Consider the following 20,921-nt stretch of genomic DNA (forward strand, 5'->3'; position numbering starts at 1 on the left):
AGGTTAATGGTCCCCAACAAACAGAAATGTATAAATAAGCTTTTAAAACTAGGGTTGTAAGCAGAGATCTCTTGTTTTCACATCATGTCTTTATCGTTTTCTTATTGAGCACCACCATCCTCTTTATATTGAAATGTAGTGCCTCTGTGAATGTATAAATAACTCCACAGTACCTGTCATTTTATAAACAAGTATAAAATCAAGAACAGTGCTGTATTCATTTACCCATAAAACATAAAGTCATGGTATAATAACATATTATTATTACTGTGTTATTTCGAGTAAAGTCTACAATCAAAACAGATCCTTAAGATAATGACTATGCTCCTACTTGAGTTCTTACAGCACAATGTTTAGTTCAGTGTCCCATTGACCCCTTATTCTGGCTGTAAGGAGACAAGTATCAGGTTCCAACACTAAATCAGCTCTCCTTCTTTTTCTCTGCTCTCCCAGGAGAGGTCTTTGATTACTTGGTGGCCCATGGCAGGATGAAGGAGAAAGAAGCCCGTGCCAAATTCAGACAGGTGTGTGTTGGAAGGAAATGTCTGTCTGAGTGTAATTTTCACACACTACTGTATGTGTTGTGTTTGTTTTGGTAAGGCAAGTTGGACTGAGATTAGTGGTGTAACTCTTGTGTACAGCTGTCTGCCTTTGAAGATTAATCAGTCCCTCCAGGAAATCGCTATCTTGCGCTCGCAATAATTAACACGGAATCAAGCAAAGTTTGCAATATTTGCGGGAGCTTGCATTTTTATTAAATTCACGCGAAAAAAATGCCGTCAGCAGAAAGTTCAGACAAAACTCGCTTTATTAACAGATATAACTCGGTATTTATAGTCAGTACGGCTCTCCTCCTTTCATCTCCTCACCAAAACAAACTCTGCACCAGAGGAAACCGGAAAAACCGGGAGTGGCGGGGTTTGCGGAAAATGTGGCCTTCACAATAAAATGTTCGAATGAAATGCTTATTATCAATGGAAGGGATTACATATTGCTGTATGCTACAGAAACTATATACACACATCAAGTTGTCAGAGAATGCACTTTGTTTTTGTGACTACAGTAGGCCTGTGTTGAATTAACATTAATTAAACTGCTTAGAAAAGCATCTCCTCGTGATTGCTTGCTGATGAAATCCTAATGAAGAGTGTTTTCCTTCCCTGTCTAACTCTTCCATCTCATCATCCTCTGTGACGTGTCCCTCTTTTCTCTCTTTGTCACTCTCCAGATTGTGTCAGCGGTGCAGTATTGCCATCAGAAGTGTATAGTACACAGAGACCTCAAGGTGAGACACATTATTGTATTACTCTGTGGGCCTGATTTACTAAAGGTGTGCGTGTGTAAAATCACCTGCAAACTCCAAACCAGTCGCAAAAAAATGTCCAAGCCGATCTACTAACGATGTGAAGTGAGGATTGAGTCTTTTAAATGTGCAATTTAACACACGTTGTCTGTTGAGCGTGTTTGCCTGAATGAATATGTAATGTTGGGCTTTTCGACCTGAATGTGCAAAATACTAGAAGGGGAAATGTAAATCGAAACATTTTGCACCCGCAACGATATTTACTAACCCTGAAAGTAGAAATAGGAGAAGTAGTTGCGCATTTATTTTAGTATGACTGAAAGGCACGTATTAATCACTTGCGCATATTAGGAGAGACGGTTGCTCTTATTGTGGTGAGACGGAAACGTAGGAAACTAAAGAATATGTAGAGAACGTGGTTTTACACCCGTGGAAACATTTTTGAGATAATGCAGGGAAAAATTATTCAGACACATCGTTTGTCCAGCGATGACATTTCTGAGTTATTGAATGAACTGAATGATGATTGACAGCCAACGACAAGGAGGAGCCACGAAATACCAGCAATTACAAAAAAAAACTTTTTACGACTCAGCATTTTCCAGCCTCTGGGTCATTCCAGCATATCACTGCTTGATATCCCACCCAGTCCTGTTATTCAGGTGTGCTGTCACAGGTCCTGAATGTGTTCAAGCAGAATTCACAGGTAGCTTCATAAGGTTCACGAGCACTCGCGAGGCACTGAATGAAAAGTGCTCATCGGTTTTTCTTGGAGCATCTCATCCATCATCCTTCTTTTATTTGCTGACGTTTTAATAGAAGCCGTTTTGGGGGGTTTTCCGCCTAATATCTTGCGATCTTCTTGTGATTTCATTTATTGATCTTTTTGTTATTCCCACAGCACAGACTCTTCTCTGTCTCTGTCATTGCACATTACTTTTCATATGATTTGTCTTTTTGAGATGAAATCCTGCCACCACGAACAGGCGACCCCAGGTTAATCACAAAGATGATTCTTTGAGAGCTGTGGCTTAAACACACACCTTTGCACCCGTAAACACACACTTACATCTTTAAGCAGTTATCCTGTTATGTTGGATCTTCTGTCTATTTGTTTGTTTTGTTTCGAGTGAATTCACATTGCTAGGTTCCAAAAATGAAACGCGGCATTCACTCACAGATCCAGTGTTTCCAGGTCATTTTGATTTATAAGCATTATGAGTTGTAAATCCTCTTATTGTAGCAGCAGGAAGACCTGCAGACAAGACATTATCATGATTACTCTTACAGTAACCGGGCAGAAACTTACCATTCAAAGTAGGGTTTTTTCCACCCGTGCTTGTTTTTGTCCTCTTTAATATACATTTTCAGTGCTTCTGAAAGTATAAATGAATTTTTTTTTTTTTTTTACATATTTAGCAAGTAATGATGGTTGTCATTTACAAAAACAGGCTGCAGGAGAAATTCGAGGTTCCTGGTGGACATACAGTTTTCATTATTGTGATGTGTACCATCCTGCACATTATCCTAATCACTGTTGATCTGGGGATTGTGATGTAAAATCCAGCACAGGCTTAGCTCCAGTGGGTCCACACTGCAAGAGCAATTTTTTGATGAGTGTGCATTTCACATGGGGACTAAAATTACTCTGTTTGGGTCCCAGGATGAAAACCTCAGTATCACTGCCATCATGTTCTATATATGGTTTATACTGCTGTTTCTGCTTAGCCTGTGGTTTTTCTTTCTGAAAAAGAAAAAAACATCAAAGAGTTTTATTTTGTTGTTTTGAACAATTTAAGTCATTTTTATGTTAATGAGTCAAAGAAGATTAATGTCAACACAAAATGTAAAAGCTGGTGTTCATTTATTTTGCAGATCAGAGGTTAGAGATGATGTCAGTGTTGTGCATACACACTCTCCACACACACACACACACACACACACACTCCAACACACAGAAGCTGCAGAGTATTCAGAGCAAGTGAAAAGGAGAGCGCACCTGTTGCTAGGCAACCCCTGCCTCCTTGCTCACTGGCTCACTTTAGACTTAAAGATACAAACACACACACACACATCGGAAAATACTGTGGTATTTCACTTTGCGCATTGTGTGTGGCTTGCAGGCCCCAGACTCTGAAAGCCCTCGTTCTCATTCAGCAGTTTTCCCCCCAAAGAAGGGTGTTTTAGACAACTGTCAGTATAACAGGATGAAATATGTTATCTTCACACTCATTTGCATGTCAGAGAAAATCTTTGTCACACCGACACTGCATGGCAGACTGGCCTATTTGTCAATCTCTCTGTTTCAGCTGTTCAACCTACCTTTAAACTTTCTGTAGCTCTGATCTGTGTGTGGAAGGAGGAAAGTAAAAAAATCAAGTTCCACATGAGCAGAAATAAAATATCACATTACGATATGAAGCAAAGCAAATCTTGAGTATTTTAATTTCTTGGCACATGGAGTATTCAGAAAAACACATAAATCCCTTTTTTTTAATGGTGTTTCCTTTTGTCCTCTATATTCGTCTTCCTGTTCCATCCTCCTCCTCCGTACTTCATAAATCTGTCTTTCTGTCTCTCCTCTGCCCCACACGCGCTGTCTGTCTGCAGGCAGAGAACCTGCTGCTGGACGCCGACATGAACATTAAGATAGCGGACTTCGGCTTCAGTAATGAGTTCACTCTGGGGAACAAGCTGGACACTTTCTGCGGCTCCCCGCCCTACGCAGCCCCGGAGCTCTTCCAGGGCAAGAAGTACGACGGGCCTGAGGTGGATGTCTGGAGCCTGGGAGTGATCCTCTACACACTGGTCAGCGGCTCGCTGCCCTTTGATGGACAAAACCTCAAGGTCGGGAACGGGAGAGTGTGCTTGTGTGTGTGTGCTTGTGTATTACGTAAGTGTATGTCTGTATTCTGTGGGCGGTTGTAGTAGTTGTCATGCTGGTTTTGGTTCTTTCTGCCCAACAGAATGCAGAAACTGAACTCAAGAAAGGGGGAATGTGTCAAGTTATTATGTGTGAAGTGCCAGTCCAAGTATTGAGTTTTTAAATGTGTATTTGGTGATGTGATGCACCAAACACACAGATACCTGGTACTTTGTAAAAAAAAAATTAAACAAGAGATTTAACACTTTCTGTGAACTGTAGCTACCCACAATCATTCACACCACTTATCACACCGTGCAGTCAGTCTGTTCCCAGATGACTCACTGTGGAAGTGCAGACACATTTTGGGTGGGTGACATTGAATGTGATGGTATTGATTTTAACATGCCTGCGAAACATAATCTGTGCTTATTGAATACACCTTTGCACTTCCTCCTGCTGTATGTTTAAGAACTGCATTCCTGCTTTTACTATTTATTCAATAGACAAAAGCTTCACTTTCTGCTGATTTCACTCCTTTAGCTGCGCTGGATTGTCGCTGTAATAACGTGTTCCCTTTTTTAGTTTGTTGAACTATTACAGTTTACAAACTCAGATAGTGTCAAGTACTTGATTTGCCTCGAGTTTTATGAAAAAGCAATGCCTGACAATAAGCTCTGTGAAAGCTTGTTTTATACATAAGGGTCCTATTTACAACTGTTACTACATGCTTTAGCCTCTTCAGTGTCTGAATGACAGTTCGATAAGTTCACTGGAGCACTGTTCAATTTTGATGTTTATTTGTGGTTGGTGACTTAAAGAATCAAATATCAGCATAATCAATAGTGTATAAAAGTCATGTTACGTTACGTATATCATCCACATGCTATGCGACAGCTGTGTATAAATAGTAGCTTTTTGAAATGCTAACCAGCTTTTGCCGGGGTGAATGTGGTACTTGTTTAACAAAAGTATAATTCACGTGTGGGTGCAGCTAATATGTAGCTTGGCCAATTCCAACCGTATCAGATTGAACTCAAATAGCAGAATGCAGATGAGACAGAAAATTTCCAACATTCACACAAACGCATGAATGAAAATTGACGAAAATAACTAGCTATGTGGAATAGTCCAGTTTCTTTCCTTTGACAATCTTCAATCTCTGAGAGAAACGGGGTGTGAGCTTCTGTATGTTTGGAGGTGGATATTGGGAGCCTACCATTGACTCTCCATGCGCTTCTTCCATCTGCAGGAACTGCGAGAGCGCGTGCTGCGGGGTAAATACAGGATTCCTTTCTATATGTCCACCGACTGTGAGAACCTGCTCAAAAAGTTCCTCATCCTGAACCCTTCCAAAAGAGGCAGCCTCGAGGTACACTGCACTGCACCGACACGCAAAACACCACATACCGACAGGACGCACTGTTGATCGCCGCTGTTGTATTATTTTTACTGTAAAATCAAATCAGTTCAGTCCCTTAAACAGACATCCTGACACCCTGTTGCCAGACCAGCCATCTATTTAGGAATATAATGATTTGTGCTGCACATGCAGTTCTGTAAACTTGGACTTGTTTTACCAGCCATATGTGAGTTTGTTGCTGAAGTGTAAAGTGCTTTTTAAAGGCATAGTAAATACCTGCTACATTAGGATTTAAGAGTGACTAAATTTGGTTGCACTAAATTTAGATGGATGGTCACTTGTTTGGAGGGAAAATATTACTTCATAGCAGGAAAGTAGAAAATTCTGTTTCTGCTCCCATTTCTTTGCCTTGTTATGTGCGTCCCTTAATGAGATAATGCTTTTTTTTTTTTTTTTTTGCTTTTTTTTTTTTACCTTTGCTTGTCATGTTAAAACAGCTACTGTAGTGTCTGAAATGAGTCATGTGATCACACCTGCTTCAGTGCTTTTTTCTGATACAAGCTGTTTTAATTCATGTCTATGTTGATTGTCTTTGTTTTCATGTCTGAGGATGATGAATATAAGGTAGCTTATCTGGAGATGTTTATTTTCAAATATATTATTGAGTGTAATATCTTAATTGACATACTCCTACTTCTGTCCTTAAGGGAGATTTATTTTCATGTTGACAGTAGGAAAAACAAGGTAAACGTAAGTCAAATAAGTAACAGAATAAATAGTAATAGTCTCCTCCTCTCTTTACCTTTCCTACTCCTTCCCCTTCTCCCCTCTGCCCTTTTATCCTTATTGACAACTCATGTCTCCCTGTATCTGTCTGTTTGGGTTGCTCCCAGCAGCAGATAATGAGGGACCGGTGGATGAATGTCGGCCACGAGGAGGAAGAACTCAAACCCTACATCGAACCTCAGCCAGATTATAAGGACCCCAGGAGGACAGGTAGCAACAGGAAAAACACTAAATCTCTTTTCCCACACACAGACACACCTGAGGACAGATGGTTGTTTTTTTCTTGTTACATACAAGAATGATTTATTTTTGGGAGAATCGAGGACATACAGTGAGTTCACCGTTCTAATTATAAAGTGGCTTTGCTGTGTGTGCAGACATCATGCTGCAGATGGGATTCTCTCAGGAGGAGATCCAGGACTCGCTGGTGAACCAGAAGTACAATGATGTGATGGCTGCATACCTGCTTCTGGACTATAGGAACTCTGAGGTACAACGTTGTCTTGTTGTGTTACAGCTGTCTTTTCTAGAGTCATGACTTCATCATTATATATTATACCTACGTTGTACTGAAAGCCACAGAACATACAAGTTGCTGTCATCTCTATATTTGACTGTAAAAACCTCTGTCTTTACTCCTTTGTGTTTGTTGAACTCAAACCACTTGTATTAAGACCTCGGTTTTGTTTCTCCCCTCAGCTGGATGAAGGTTGCATCAAGCCCCGGCCAGGAAGTGATGTAAGCAACATAAATGCTCCCTCCCCGCCTCATAAGGTATAACGAGAACATATAATGTTTACTGCTAACGCATAATGAGGTTCCCCACCTCCAGCCAGTGACACAAGAACACTGAATTGGTCATCTGTTCTTACCAAAAAATATTTTTAGCTTCATGACCATAGGCCAACACAACGTACAGCAAAACCGCCTTTCTTTTGAATGTTTTTGGTGTTTGAACAGCTCTATAGATGAAGAGTGGCTCCAAACAAAGGTCTGGGCTCCCATACTTAGACCTCAACCTGTTTGTTAACACCGAGATTTGAAGTATCCTGCACTGACCCGTGTCCATCTTGCCTCTCTAAGGTACAGCGCAGTGTGTCGTCGAACCAGAAGCCACAGAACCGCAGAGCCACCGACCAAGGTGAGGGGAGCTGAACAATGGAAAGACAGTGGCTGTGAATAGAGAAGTTTAAGTAGAAAATACTGTGCTTTTAGTGCATACTGTATTGTTTTTAAAAGAGCATTTATTTTCTAGACACTTGTAGAATATTGTAGAAGAATGAGAGGTTCAGCGGATATTGGACTAAAGAGTAATGGAGATGTGTGGAGCAGGGTGGACATGATGCCTGCTGGATTAAAGGTGGGGTGGAGAAAGAACAAGGGAGAGAAGGTGAAGTGGAGGCAGCAGAAGATTCATTTTGAGTGTTGAGCGTTGCTACAGCAGATTGAAAGAAAGAAAGTTGTCAGACTGAGGAGAGTGATGAAAGGAAAAGCAACAAAAACGAGAAGCAGAGCAGAAGGAGAGTCTGTCTGATGAACTCTCCTCTCTTTCTAGGCTCCTCCTACTCCAAGAGGGGAGGTCAGGCAGACAACAGGTCTACAGCGGAGGATTCTGGGAGGAAAGGTTCCTCAGGCAGCTCCACTACCAAGGTGCCGGCCAGCCCTCTGGCCTCGACTGACCGCAAGAAGAGCGCCACGCCCTCCACTGTGAGACCTCACACTCACACTGCTGTCACTGTTTACAACACTCACGTTCGATCAAAAAAACAAAACGGGTGCAGCAGTGTGGCGTGGTACAGACACACAAATACACTTTGAATATTATATAGTTAACAAACAGCTTCCCCTTTGTGAAAAAACATCTCCTGGAAAGTTTCAGATAAATTCAAAAGGAAACTCATTCTGGCAGTTAAAATCAACATGTGTGGTCCAAAGTTCAAATCAAACGCTAGTTAATAATTAAACTCAATAAAAAGAAATGGCCGTTAAACTATAGAGGTCTGTTGTGATATAGGAAAGTGGAAGTGTGCAGCATGTTCAAGGTTATCTCGGGTAGATGCCGTTGCATGTCTGTTTTACTGTGTTATTGTTCAGTGATGCCATGTCTATTAGATTTGTTCAGTTTGTGCATCATCATACACACCAAGTCACAAAGTTTTTATTTTGGTGTGTCGGGAAAACTATCGGACCTGTTTGACAGCTGACATTTAAACATGTTGTAGTAGGAAAAGCACAGGTGATGTAGTCGTTCTGTTCAGGTGTCTCAGCAATCCATGACAGTGGGACAGTGAGCCAGCATGAACATTAACAGGACCCGGACACTGAAGCAGCGAAAAGTACTTCAGTGGTTTTCTAAGGAACACCAAATCGGTCATTAATTGCCTTGTTTTTTTTTTTTTTAACATCGTTCGGTTTGTTCTTGTTTAAAAAAAAAAAAAAAAAAAAAATGGCGTACAGGATGGAACAAGTTGTTGCTACGCGCCGTTTAATGAGCACGATAAGCCAGGTGGTGCTGTACACGTCTGCCACAGTCAGGCGTCTGGTAAACGCTGCCAGGAGTCCGTTCTCAGTGGAGCCACAGCTAAACTTCCTCCATGTTCAGTGCATCTTTTCAGAGTTTAACACTAATGAATTCTGGCTCATAAGAAAAAAAAATTTGTATTGTGATTTGCAGATAATTTTTAACAAGCTGCAGGAAAACACTGTCACAGGAAATTCTCTGAAGGGCTAATTAAGTGAAGATTTAATTAATGTTTGGTAATTTCAGTCACTCTGCCCTGCTGATTGGAGAGCTCGCTGGAGGCTGTTGGAGGAATACCAGGGCACCTTTCATGTCATTCCCCCAGCCTTCAATCATTTCACTGCTTCTGACATTTTTTTATTTCGTTGCGCTCTCCCTGCAGAATAGCATCCTGTCCACCGGTACCGGTCGCAGTCGGAACTCTCCTCTGACTGAGAGAGCCACGCTCGGCCAGGGCATCCAGAACGGCAAGGACAGGTACACAGACACACACTGGAAGTACACACAATCACAAATGAGAGACTTTTTCAAAGACGAGGGCAAATACACCCACGTACAGTCGTTCTCTCATACGCTCTTTGTCGTCATTGACAACCCAACTAGTTGCTGTGAGGCAGCGCTGCTTCCTCACCAATGCACACATAATACAAACACACTCACCATGGTTTGTGAATGAAAAGTGCCACAGCTGTCTCGGTGACTGAATCGCAGACCTTGGCTGGTACTCTCCAGAGCTCTGCCAGCTGGCTCGGGGAGACCCTCGGCCCTCCCCCAGGGCAGGGTGAGCCCTCCTGGACATGGAAATCAGGCTCTCTCTCTCAAGAATATAGGCCAAACCTCCAGTAGATTACAGATTACTCACGATGGTCCGATGGAGGCCGGCCAGTCAAGGCAGAGGAGGGTTCGGTGCACACGGACGCATGCACTCACACATGCAGGTTTGAAAACTATGACACACAGAAACCCAGATTCCCAGACTCCAACATTTCTTTCAATTCTTTCCTCCTGGTAAAAAAAACTTCCTTTTATTTCAAACTTCCCCAAGTATCACAGTAAATGAAACATTATTTTTCAAACCAGCGATCAATTGTTACATTTATAAGCAGGTGCAAAAGTACAACATTAACAATAAAACTACTGTAATCAATAGCTAAAAGAGGGATTTGTTGGATTTATTTTCGAAAAGTCAAATAACTGAAAAGTCTGCCATTTTGTTTAGCCAGAGGTCAGGTTTTTCTTTTCTTTCCCTGGATTGTGGAGTCGGATATTTCCTCCCTTTTCTCATTTCACCCTTCCTCAATGAATTTGATCCTTCCAGCTCTACTTTCTCCTTCAGACACTTTAAACAAATCCAGTCTGGACAAAAAAAAAAAAAATGTATATAAACTTCATATAAAATATAACTTCATATAAATATGTTAAACATATATACACATATAAATGAAAAATACATCTGCGCCCATAATTTTAACTTCCCGTTAACGTCGGCGGTGTGAATTCCTGCGCGCGCTAACGTCTGGTGTTACCCAGCTCATACGTGTCCACACATGCTACTCGGCGCACATCACTCATGCTTAACCAGCCATATGCTTTGTGTGCTTTTTTTTTTTTTTTTTTTTTTTTCCATAAGCATTACAGCCAAACCATAATCCCCACTACGATGCCGTGTTCATGGTCATGGTTCATACTGCTTTATTACATGTTCATGTATCAGTCTCAAACGACCCTCTTGTTACCGATGTAGCGCACCACCTTACAGCACCAGAAATGAACCTGACTTCATGTTCAGGCTGTAAAATCTGACCAGTTTAGTCAAACGGATCTTATTCCTGTTAACATTCACCGTTGGCGAAGCACTGCATGGTGACGAAGTGGTCATTTGAGACGGCATTGCTCTGTTAGTACTGTGGGTCTGTTAGCTATGGTAGGCTCTGCTAACTTAGTGGTTGTCATCTGCTTTGATTTTTAAAGTTACTTTGTTTTATTCCATCATTAATGCTTGAAGTTTTGGGCTTTTATACTTGTTACACCCCACCCTCCCTCCCTCCCTCCCTCTTTTTTTTTTTTTTTTTTTTTTCTTTCCCCCCTTTCTGCCCTTTTCTTAATTTGGTCGTCTTTTATCTGCGTCTGAGCTCTTGTCCCTCTGGACTCGAAGTCACTCACATTTTCCTCACACCTCCTGTCTTTGCTTTATTCTAGCTTCCTTTTTTTTTTTTTTTTTCTCCCCCCCTTTCTTGTCTTTATATTAATCTTACTTCTTATTTCTTTCTTTTTCTGCACTCTCTTTCTAAGGAGATTAGAAAGACTTGTGATGGAATATTAACTCTTAGTGGCGCTATATGGTCCCTGTACTCGCCTCCTAATAGGCTTACAAATACACAAAAAAAATCCACACGCATGGAGTAACCACACACACACACACACACACACACACACACACACACACACACACACACACACACAAGTTCAGGCATACATGTCACACATGCTCAAGCTCTTGCCACACACTGGGCTGTCCAGTGAATGCAGTTATTTTTCCATCACCAGCCGCGCTAATCCCTGTCAGAAAGAGTGTGTGTGTTACTCTCAGCTATGTTGTTTGTTTTCTGTGTAATTAGCAGCTGTCGGTCGACCTCTGTAAATGTCCCTCTTTCTCTCATTGCTCATTCTTCTGCTCTCTCTTGAGATATCGCTCTGTCTCTCTGTGGTACCACTCTGCGATGTCCCTTACTGTGTGTGTGTGTGTGTGTGTGTGTGTGTAAAGTCAAGTTAGAGCTGTCAGTAATGTGCACAGCTTTGTAGCCCGTAGCAACCTTGCTGATTAACAGAGGGTTCAGGAAAAGAACAAAGTTCATTCTTTCTTTTTTTTTTTTTTTTTTTACAGAAAACTTTAGGGTATATAAATTAACCTAAAAAGTTTAGATTGTGCACAGTTGAAATAAAACCAGCGAGGATTAGGGAGGGAAAGATCAGGCACTTGACAGGCAAAAATCACGAGACTGGTCGAATCTAGAAAAGCTTGAGCTTGCACTCAGAGGTCAGTGTGGTTATTCAATAAGATGATGGTGAACAGTTTCATTTCGGCCTAATATCACCTCATTCAGTTTACTGTCAAAACCTGCAACTGTTCACATTTAAATTGCAGGAATCAGTCAATATTTGGCAAAAAACAAAAGTAATTAAATATCAAAATTGATGCAGTTTGTTTTAGAGAGAGAGAGAGCGAGGTCAGATACTGATGTTGATCAAGCGATGAATCTTGGAATACTTGCATATTAAAGTTGTAGCTTCCCGCTGCATAACAGGAGCCGTCTCTGAACTTTTCCATCCACCCTCGTATGTAGCACTTTGTAATAAACATTGATGCATTGGGCTTCACAAAAGATGAAAATTTGGCAGATAATACAGAAAAACCCAAAACGCAAATGTTCTGACAACCAAACGGTGATATCTATTCACTGAGAGAGAATTTATAAGAACAATTTGACTGGAGTTCATTTTATTTTTGTCCCCAAGCTCTATTAACTGTGTGAATAATGTTTCTTCCGATACGTAAGCCCACAAGAGAGGGGAATATCAGTCTGTCCTCGTGTTGTAAATTTCTGGGTTTTATTGCTTTGCACTTTTCTGTCTGACTTTATCTACATCATTTGTGTCTTTGTGTATTCAGTCTGTCTCAGCCAATAGAAACGTGTTCGTCAGAGTTGGTCTCCCGTGCTCTGTTCCTTTCTGTCAGGTAGATTTTACAGAAAAAGAAGGCGGCGCACACAAACACAGTCAGCCTTTGATTGTTGTTTGTGATCTTTTTGTGAAACCACAATAAAGCAATATTTACAGCTAAAAGAGACCAACTCTCCTTCTTTGTTCGTGTCCTTTTGCTGTTACGTGTTTCTGTCTCTCTTTTTGTGTCTCCTTCCTCTGTTCTTCCTCTAGTGTTTCTCCTCTCTCCCCCAACCCCTCCTTCTCCCCCTCCCCCTTACTTGTGTTTAATAAGTGCTGCTTCTAACCATACTCCACCTCACCTCCCTGCCCACCCACACACAACCCCCGCCCGCTGTGTTTGTGTTCATGTGAATGCCTGCTCGTGTGTCGTTCTGGTGTGTGTCTCCTGCGTTCCTCACGTTTTGTGGGTGTGCTTGCATACATACGCATCCGTGTGTGTGTGTGTGTGTGTGTGTGTGTGTGTGTGTGTGTGTGTGTGTCGGGCGGGGCACTCCTCCTCTTCCTCCCCGTCCTTCCCTCTCAGCCTAAACACACCGGGCTCCCGCGCCTCCACTGCCTCGGCCGCTGCCGTCCTCTCCTCCTCCTCCTCCTCCTCCTCCTCGCGTCCCCGTCACCACAAGTCCCTGTCCTCCTCCAATCATCCATGCCCCTCTGACCTGCACGCACCACGGCCCAGGCAAGTCTCCCACTCTCTCTGTCTCACACACACACACACACACACACACAAACCAACACACCTTCTCAGCCACTTTCAGCACACATCTTCATCCTTCCTGAAATAGACAAAGAGGAAAAAGGAGAGATGAAGACAAGATAAAGTGATTTGTTGACTCTGAAAACTTCCACCGCCGCTAAATTAAAGGGGAAACGCCAACTTTTTTTTTCTCTCCCACAAAAACAGCTCGTTGATTACCTTTTATTCACACACTGACAAATCCTGGCACGTAGCCGTGACCTGGCTGCCAATATTTTTCCGAGCAAATCGTGAAATCGATCAAAGAAGCGGATTTTTCTCCCCAAAGAGAAGCTGTTTTACTTAACACAAACTCCTCTGCTTGCCAACGGCCTCCACGTCAACGTTCCCAGGGCAGCGATAACAGGTTTTCCGAACTGTACAAATTTTTGAGTGCCATTTGTTCTCGTATGGTTTAATTAAATTTTAGTTTGTTATTGTCTATACTATGAAATGAAATATCAAAACAAATAAAATGCAGGGACAAAGTAAACAAAAAGGATGCCAACACACTGAAGAACTTTGTGAAATGAAAAAGAGACGTTAAGAAATTTAACCTGTGAAAATTATACACTTCTTTTCCTTCATTTTTTTATGTAGCATGTGCACAGATTTAGCCACCTGTAGTTTAACACTGTTGCAAAACAACATCCCTATTGATAATAATTTACAACTACAACATCACCACAGTGAGATGTCCAACATTTTTAAGACGAGCAATCGTTGACTCGGCAGTTACAGCAACAGATAGGCAGGAGGACTGTGAGGCTCAAAGCTGTACAAGTGTGCAGATGTTGACGTAGCTCGTCTTTGGCCAATCAGTCACCTTCAAACCTCTCATTTAGCCATCAGACCACAACTGAACCGTCAGAGCTTCAGAACAAGATGAGCAGGTTTTTCACTGTACGTCTCCTCTGACACGGCAGAGGTGGTTTTTATTTTTTAACGTTTCCTGGCAGGAAACTTAACAGTCGAATGCCGAGAAGAACCATTTATGGACCAGCAGGGATTCAGTTTCCACCAAAAGAAACTCGATAATGGATCCCCCGTGTGCAGGCCAGCCTTTATACAAGCTTCTGTCAAATGTGCAGGTGCTCTGGGGAGAACCAGACAAAATACAGATGGAGTAGTTGGGTTTCTGTGTGTTTATGTGAAAACATATTGTGTAATCTCTTGTATGCCCTTTGACATTTTCCTCCATTGGGTTTTATGACATTGATATGTTGTGTTTGTTGACAGAAGGGTTTTCCCTGGCTGGTAGAAGTGAATGTCAGTTCTGTGTACTGGTCCTCCGGCCTCTGTTTTATTCTCAAACATCACTTATATAAAGTCGCCTGGGAAAACCTGAGCTCTCTTAGAACAAATGAAAACAGGTACTGACTTGCAGTCTTGGTGGTCATCTGTGTGAACTTTGTGTGTGTGTGTGTGTGTGTGTGTGTGTGTGTGTGTGTGTGTGTATTTGCTGTCCGTGTCTGGGTTTGTGTGTGTTGCTCTGTTGGCCGCTCCCCTGCTTGACAGTGTCTCTTTCAAGGGCTACTTTGATATTTTGAGTTTTATTTCATTCCCCTGCCAGCAATGTGTCACAACACGGGGTGAAGGGTGTTTTGAAAATGTTCCTCAGCTACCTTAAAAACGATCTGAGGCTGAACTCATAATGCAGCCTACACAGACAGGGGGACACCACGCACCCCTGTTGTGACAGTTTTCTACTTTGGGGGGTGGTGGAAAAAAGCCTCAAATGTCAGGCTCAACTTTGAGCAGCGTTAATGTCAAGGTGGCCCTCTGGCTGTGTGTGCTTTTGTCTGCTCTCTGTAGAAGTCTTGTTCTGTTGCATGCGTCGTGCAGCAGAGATCTTGGGCTGTTCAGAACCTGGTTGGGAACGCTGGAGAAAAGGTACCGCTCCAACACTTAGACCGTACCCTGAGAGCGGAATAGTTTTTCTCAGAACGTAGTCTGTGCTCTTAACTCCCATCCACCCCTGTTTTATCCAGCTGTCCCCAAACACCCGTCTGAAAAACTTTCCAAATCCCAGTCTCATTTCTGTTCACATATTTTACTGCGCGAGTCCTCATGCGCTGTAACGAAGCAGGTGATGCTGAACACTGACGGCTTCACTTGTATGAAGTAGGTGCACTCTACTCTCCTGTGTGCTCAGCTACACTATGACAACACACCAGCCTGCATCCACCTTATAACGGGCCTGCTTTCGATGCCTACAGGCCACCGCGACTCTCTTCTCATATCAGCCAATGGAAAAGCTTTCATATGTTGAAACCAATTGGAAAGCACTACAGTAGGCTTCCTCTCAGTAATATCAAGTCCTTCCAATCAAATCATCTTCATAACTAGAATATGTCACACGGGTCCTCACTACCTGATTCAGCTTTTCTGTCCTTGCATGTGTCGTTGCCTTTCATCCATCGGACAACTCGAGCAAATTAAAGGATGTGCTCGAGCTGCTCGTCACACTGCTTCACTGGAGACTGAAAAACCCCGTCTTGTTTTTTTGTTGTTGACCGCTGAGTGTATTAGGGGGAGTGTACAGGGCTGTTTTATTTCAGTTGTGCATTTGCCTGATAAAACAGAATTTTTGAGGAATCCTGCTGTACCTGCTGACATGGAGGAATTATCCCAGAAATCCTGCACGCAAAACTGTTTGTTGGAGCATTTTTCTTCTGCATTGAGAAATGTAGTAAAATGTTTCACACGACACACTTTTACATTTGTAAAGTAACAAAATACGTTCAGTTATTTGTAGACAGCCTAACTTTATTTGGCCAGGTTATGATGTCAGTCAGTAATACATGCTGCTATCTTGCATAAATGGAAGAAACCTAATGAAATAACATTTAGCACTTGTGTTGCTGACCGATAGAAACGAGGTTGATTCGCTGGCAGGTCCGAGTCTTCTCTTTACAACTGAATTCTGGCTCCGGTGGCTCAAATGTTCGTCTCTACAAGTCCAATAAAGCTGCCAGAGGAATCATCCATTTTCCAGGTTGTCGTGGTATTTGACACTTCAGACGCTGCACCTTTCCCACGGTTGGGCTTGGTTTGAGCTCCGTCAGCGGACACGCCTGCAGCATTGGAGAGCTGAGAGTCCTGCTTATTCTTTGATGCCTTGTGTTGTCCTTGTGCAAAAGTTAAGTGGTTACTTGGTACTTAAAAAAAAATCTGGGTTGTTCCAGATGGGAGTAAAATCAGGAGATTCTTGGGTGGAGTTTGTGATTTTGTGGAATTTCCTCCAGGCTGTCAAAGCTATTGTTGATGTTTTATAACAAGGATGGAGTTTGGCTGAGAAAAGGTAAGTCTGAGATCTGAATGTGTTTACATATTGATTGTTCTATGTCTAACCATGTGTTGTCTGATTGATTGGGGTGGATCCATTTATATATGTATTGAAGTTGATTTGCCAGAGAGTAATGGTAAAAATGTTTTTTGAAGAGTGGCCAGTTTAATTCTTGGGGTTTTGCTTTTCAAGTAGAATTTATTTATGATTGAATCTAGTGATTTGAACCAGGTGAGGGGGGGTTGTGTTGGGATCATTGTGAATAGATGGGTTATTTTGGGGAGTATTGTCATTTTAATGGTTACTATTCTGCCCATAATGGATAGTGGAAGGTTCATCCAGCGGAGCAGGTCGTCATTTATTGTTTTAAGTCGTGGAGTGAAGTTGAGTCCGAACAGCTCTGACAGCCTGGGGGAAATATTAATACGTAAATACGTGATGTGATCTGAGCATAGAGGGATTGGGTGGTTTATAGGCTGCCACGTCCCAGCTGTTTCTGTGTAATGGAAGTATGGCAGATTTATTCCAGTTGCTGGCGTAGTTCGAGATGTTGGAGTGTGAGTCAATAAGTGAAATTGTTTGACCTGAGGGTTTGATACGAACAACAATATATCATCTGCATAGAGACTTATTTTATGACGCGTGTTTGGCGTTTGGATTCCTTGGATGTGAATGTTGTGACGAATGGCAGCAGCTAACGGTTCAATGGAAATTGTGAATTGAGAAGGTGAGAGTTTGTATCCTTCCCTCGTCCCCCTTTGCAATGTGAGCCAAGTGGAAATAGTTTTGACAACGTGTTGTCGCGATTTTTCTTTTCTTTTGGGAGACCGTCGATTTGGTCTCAACTGTATTCTAGTCTTTGGCGGAGTGACTGAAATTCTCTGAAGTACCGATTCTGTTGTAACACTGGTCGATGTTTTCCCTCAAGGGGATCCAGGTTGCTTGGTTGTTGATTTTGGGGGGAAGAGGATGAAGATTGTTTGTGTCCGTTGTCCAGCAGCTGGGGAGCCGCCATCTTGATTTTCGCACCGTCTTGTGAGAGTTGCAATCACAGTGGCATGACACCCGCCTCTCAGTCCTGAGGCTGAGTGGTTAAAAAACATTTGTCTGTAGTGTGAAGAACTCATAACAAATATTTATTATTTATTGACGCAGACTTTAAAAGAAGCCTCATCATGTGATCGACCCTTTAGAAAAAATAGCCCCAGTTTAAGGCAGCAGTAAGGAAATGTATAAAGATGAAAGATGCCTGGTGATAGTTGATGTTGTTTCCCAGAGCAAGAGAGACTCTGATGTAATTCGTAGAAGCAGAGATACTGCTATAATTACAGACTGAGTTCCTAATGCGAGTTATGTTAAAGCTTTTTTTATAAGTGATTATATGTCGAGTCTAAAGAGTATTTCAGAGAAAGCAAAACAAAAAAAAAGATATTCTTGATGGAGGTGTGGTGTACACGTACATGCCCGTTAATCCAAGTAATAAGAACTTCTCAGATTTTCATATATAAAATGTCATCTTGTGGTAAAAATGTTGATCAGTGTGAATAAATTGTGTGTGTGTGTGTGTGTGTGTGTGTGTGTGTGTGTGTGTGTGTGTGTGTGTGTGTGAGATTCTTTGCCCTGTGGGTGAGACAAAGAGGATTAACTGTATTTGCTCGCGTGTCACTGACCTGATGTGTCCTTAAACACTGACTTGGCCGCCTTGAGGGATTAAATGAAACATCAGGATGAGCTGAACAGACTAGACACTCATCTGACCTTACACTAAAGTCAAGAAGGAAGGGATTTTCCTCAGTCATTATTTGTCTAACTTTGTGTTCCTCTCCCACACCCTTCCTCTTCCTTACTCCCATCCTCCGTTTGATCTTCTCTCTTTTTACTTTGCTCCTCCTGCATCACCTCCCACGCTTTTCGTCTTCATCACGTCTCTTTTCCCGTTTCATCCCATCCTCCCTATTTCTCCCGTCTCACCTTCGTCACTCTGAAATCTTCAATTGCACCTCCTCTTCACCGCCTCTTTTCTCATCACACCTTCCAACCTTTTATCCCTCCACACTCTTTTCACACTTCTTTCCTCCTCTTCATGACCACCTCTCTCATCTCCTACATCTCCCGCTCCTCTGTATCACCTCTTCTTCACCATCCATCCCTCCAATCGGCTCCTTTTTGTCTTTCCACACTCCTCTGTAGTGCCCCGCCACAACGGGCGCCCGGTGCCTCCCCTTCTGCCCACAACATCAGCAGCGCTGCCGTGTCAGACCGCACCAATTTCTCCAGAGGGGTGGGCATCCGCAGCACGTTCCACGCAGGCCAGCAGCGGGGCGCCCGGGACCAGCAGGGGTCCGCTTACCCTGGCGGGCCCGCGTCTCCATCACTGTCGCACGGCAACAGCCAGGCCCGGAGGACGCACGGCGCCACAGGGATCTTCAGCAAGTTCACATCCAAGTTTGTACGCAAGTGAGTAACGGTGAAACGCATGAAAAACTGTACAACGTGAATAGTTCAGGTTATGCTCTGTAGTTGCAGTGTTCGAGAGCAGAGGAAGGAAGTTGCAAAACGAGAAGGACAGGGAGGATATGTGGCAGGAGGAGAAAGGCTGTAAATACGAAGCAGTTGTGATAGCAGCTAGTCTATTTATTATCCAGCTACCAGTGCAGTTTAGAGCCACGCTGAGGTTTCAGTCTGAACCAGAAAATGACTGGGTTTATGTTACGACTCATTTTATGTGCTCGCGTCCTCTCAGGACCATTGTGCTGTGTGCCCATGTCGTGTTTCTTTAAAGGGGCTGGTCTCATCTATCACTAAACTCGTGCTGATCTGGAACTCTGCTGAGAGTAGAAAGGGAGAGGAAGGGAGCAGCTGTGTCTTCTCTATAATTTTGTTTGGAGCAGCGGTGACTGAGGAGTAATTTTGGTTGTGGTTCCATGTCTGGCCTCGGTTTCATCTCAGTCTCATGGTGCAGGTTGCAGCAGTTGAACTGCTCTCATTGGGTATCTGGTTGAAAGCTAAAGCGGTTTATTTACTTATTCTTAAGTTTCCCTGGTAGTGAAGTTTCCTTTTTTTTATCGAACTATTTTGTTAATACAGGTACTCAATGGTATTTCTATTGATTGATTTTAGCTGATGACGAATAAGTAACGGCATCGGTTTTAGTTATTTTTGACCTACATAAGATAAAGTGGCCACGAAGTGCACAACAAGATTTACGTGAAGGTTAATAATGCTAGTAAAAAAATAATTATAAATGGTAATACAAGAGGATGAGGATAATGTCGTTCTATAATTTTCCTTCTATTAAAAAGCAGTGTGTTAGTCTGGTTCCCAATACTTTACGACTTCTCTGCTCTGTCTGTGGTGCTCGGCTATGTTTGTGCCTACTGACAGTGTAAACATTTAAAAATAGTACCCTGATATGTAGTTTGATTTTCCAACATGATGAAGAAAAACCGCAGGAGTCTGTAGTTTTTAGTGAGGACAGTGTATGTGGGACTGACTCCAATAAACTACAGGGCTCATGTTCATCACAGTGAAGGACGTTGTGGCTCACAGATGTGTTATGGGTAGTTTTTGAACAGCAGTGACTCTCTGTGGCACAGATGAATAAGGTTACATTGATACTGCAAGCCTTAGTGACCAATTCAGATTTACCTGATCAGATCCAATTGTTCTTGGTTTGACTGTTCACATTATTCCTTTAAATGTGGCCAATATCAGATTCCAGTTTGAAGTGACCTACATGTGCAAAAGAACAATAACAAAGCTACTACGTGTAAAACACTTTGACACAGAAGTACAAGTGGAGGCAGGTGAAGTCAGCATTTACAGTTTAATTGAAAGTTGATGTGCAGTGGAAACCAGCAAATGAATGAGCAGATGTACACTATGTTTAGAATATTTTTACGGCTTTACCGTGCTATCAGATGGCCCTTTCTGTCGTAGAAACTGAAGTTGTTGTATCCGTCAACGCTCTCTTCGTATCCACCAGACTCCTTTGTCAAAACCAGTAATTTTACTGTGCAGTAAACAGGAGTTGCTGGTCTGCAGCTGCTTCGATTGGTTAGTTTGTTTGTGTCATTGTGTGACTTTGATATTAGTTCAGATCCAGTTTGGGCTGTTTTCTACCAGCAGTCTGAATGTAGCCCGCAGTGTGCTTTGGTTAGACAGGAGAAACCTTGGTTTTGGTGTTAGAAATGAAGAGACTATCACACATTGAGAATCTCTCGGACGTGATCCTTTTAAATGGTACTGCAGAACCACAGAAAAATTATTTAGTAAAGATACTCGATTTGTAGGTAAATTCACTTTGAGGAAAATTGTGATTATGTCGGCTGAAATGGCGG

General features: G+C 42.4%; 1 protein-coding gene across 8 annotated transcripts in view; it reads left to right on the top strand.

The window, feature by feature from the left end:
- The window catches only part of mark2b (MAP/microtubule affinity-regulating kinase 2b), a 51,625-nt gene that overhangs the window by 24,096 nt on the left and 6,608 nt on the right, over positions 1–20,921 (top strand). For 4 of the 8 annotated variants that reach the window (XM_069159259.1, XM_069159251.1, XM_069159254.1 and 1 more), the window contains exons 6-17: positions 454–524; positions 1,229–1,285; positions 3,914–4,150; positions 5,419–5,538; positions 6,423–6,525; positions 6,693–6,805; positions 7,015–7,089; positions 7,399–7,456; positions 7,871–8,022; positions 9,219–9,313; positions 13,083–13,235; positions 18,772–19,038. In XM_069159259.1, the coding sequence (XP_069015360.1) occupies positions 454–524; positions 1,229–1,285; positions 3,914–4,150; positions 5,419–5,538; positions 6,423–6,525; positions 6,693–6,805; positions 7,015–7,089; positions 7,399–7,456; positions 7,871–8,022; positions 9,219–9,313; positions 13,083–13,235; positions 18,772–19,038 (1,501 nt within the window). The remainder of the gene's footprint in view (positions 1–453; positions 525–1,228; positions 1,286–3,913; positions 4,151–5,418; positions 5,539–6,422; positions 6,526–6,692; positions 6,806–7,014; positions 7,090–7,398; positions 7,457–7,870; positions 8,023–9,218; positions 9,314–13,082; positions 13,236–18,771; positions 19,039–20,921) is intronic. The other 4 variants (XM_069159253.1, XM_069159252.1, XM_069159256.1 and 1 more) reach the window with 4 other exon arrangements.

The sequence above is a fragment of the Embiotoca jacksoni genome, unplaced genomic scaffold (genome assembly GCF_022577435.1).
Source record: "Embiotoca jacksoni isolate LCO1_2020_lvr unplaced genomic scaffold, fEmbJac1.0.p SCAF_24, whole genome shotgun sequence".
In the NCBI taxonomy this organism is placed as follows: domain Eukaryota; kingdom Metazoa; phylum Chordata; class Actinopteri; family Embiotocidae; genus Embiotoca; species Embiotoca jacksoni.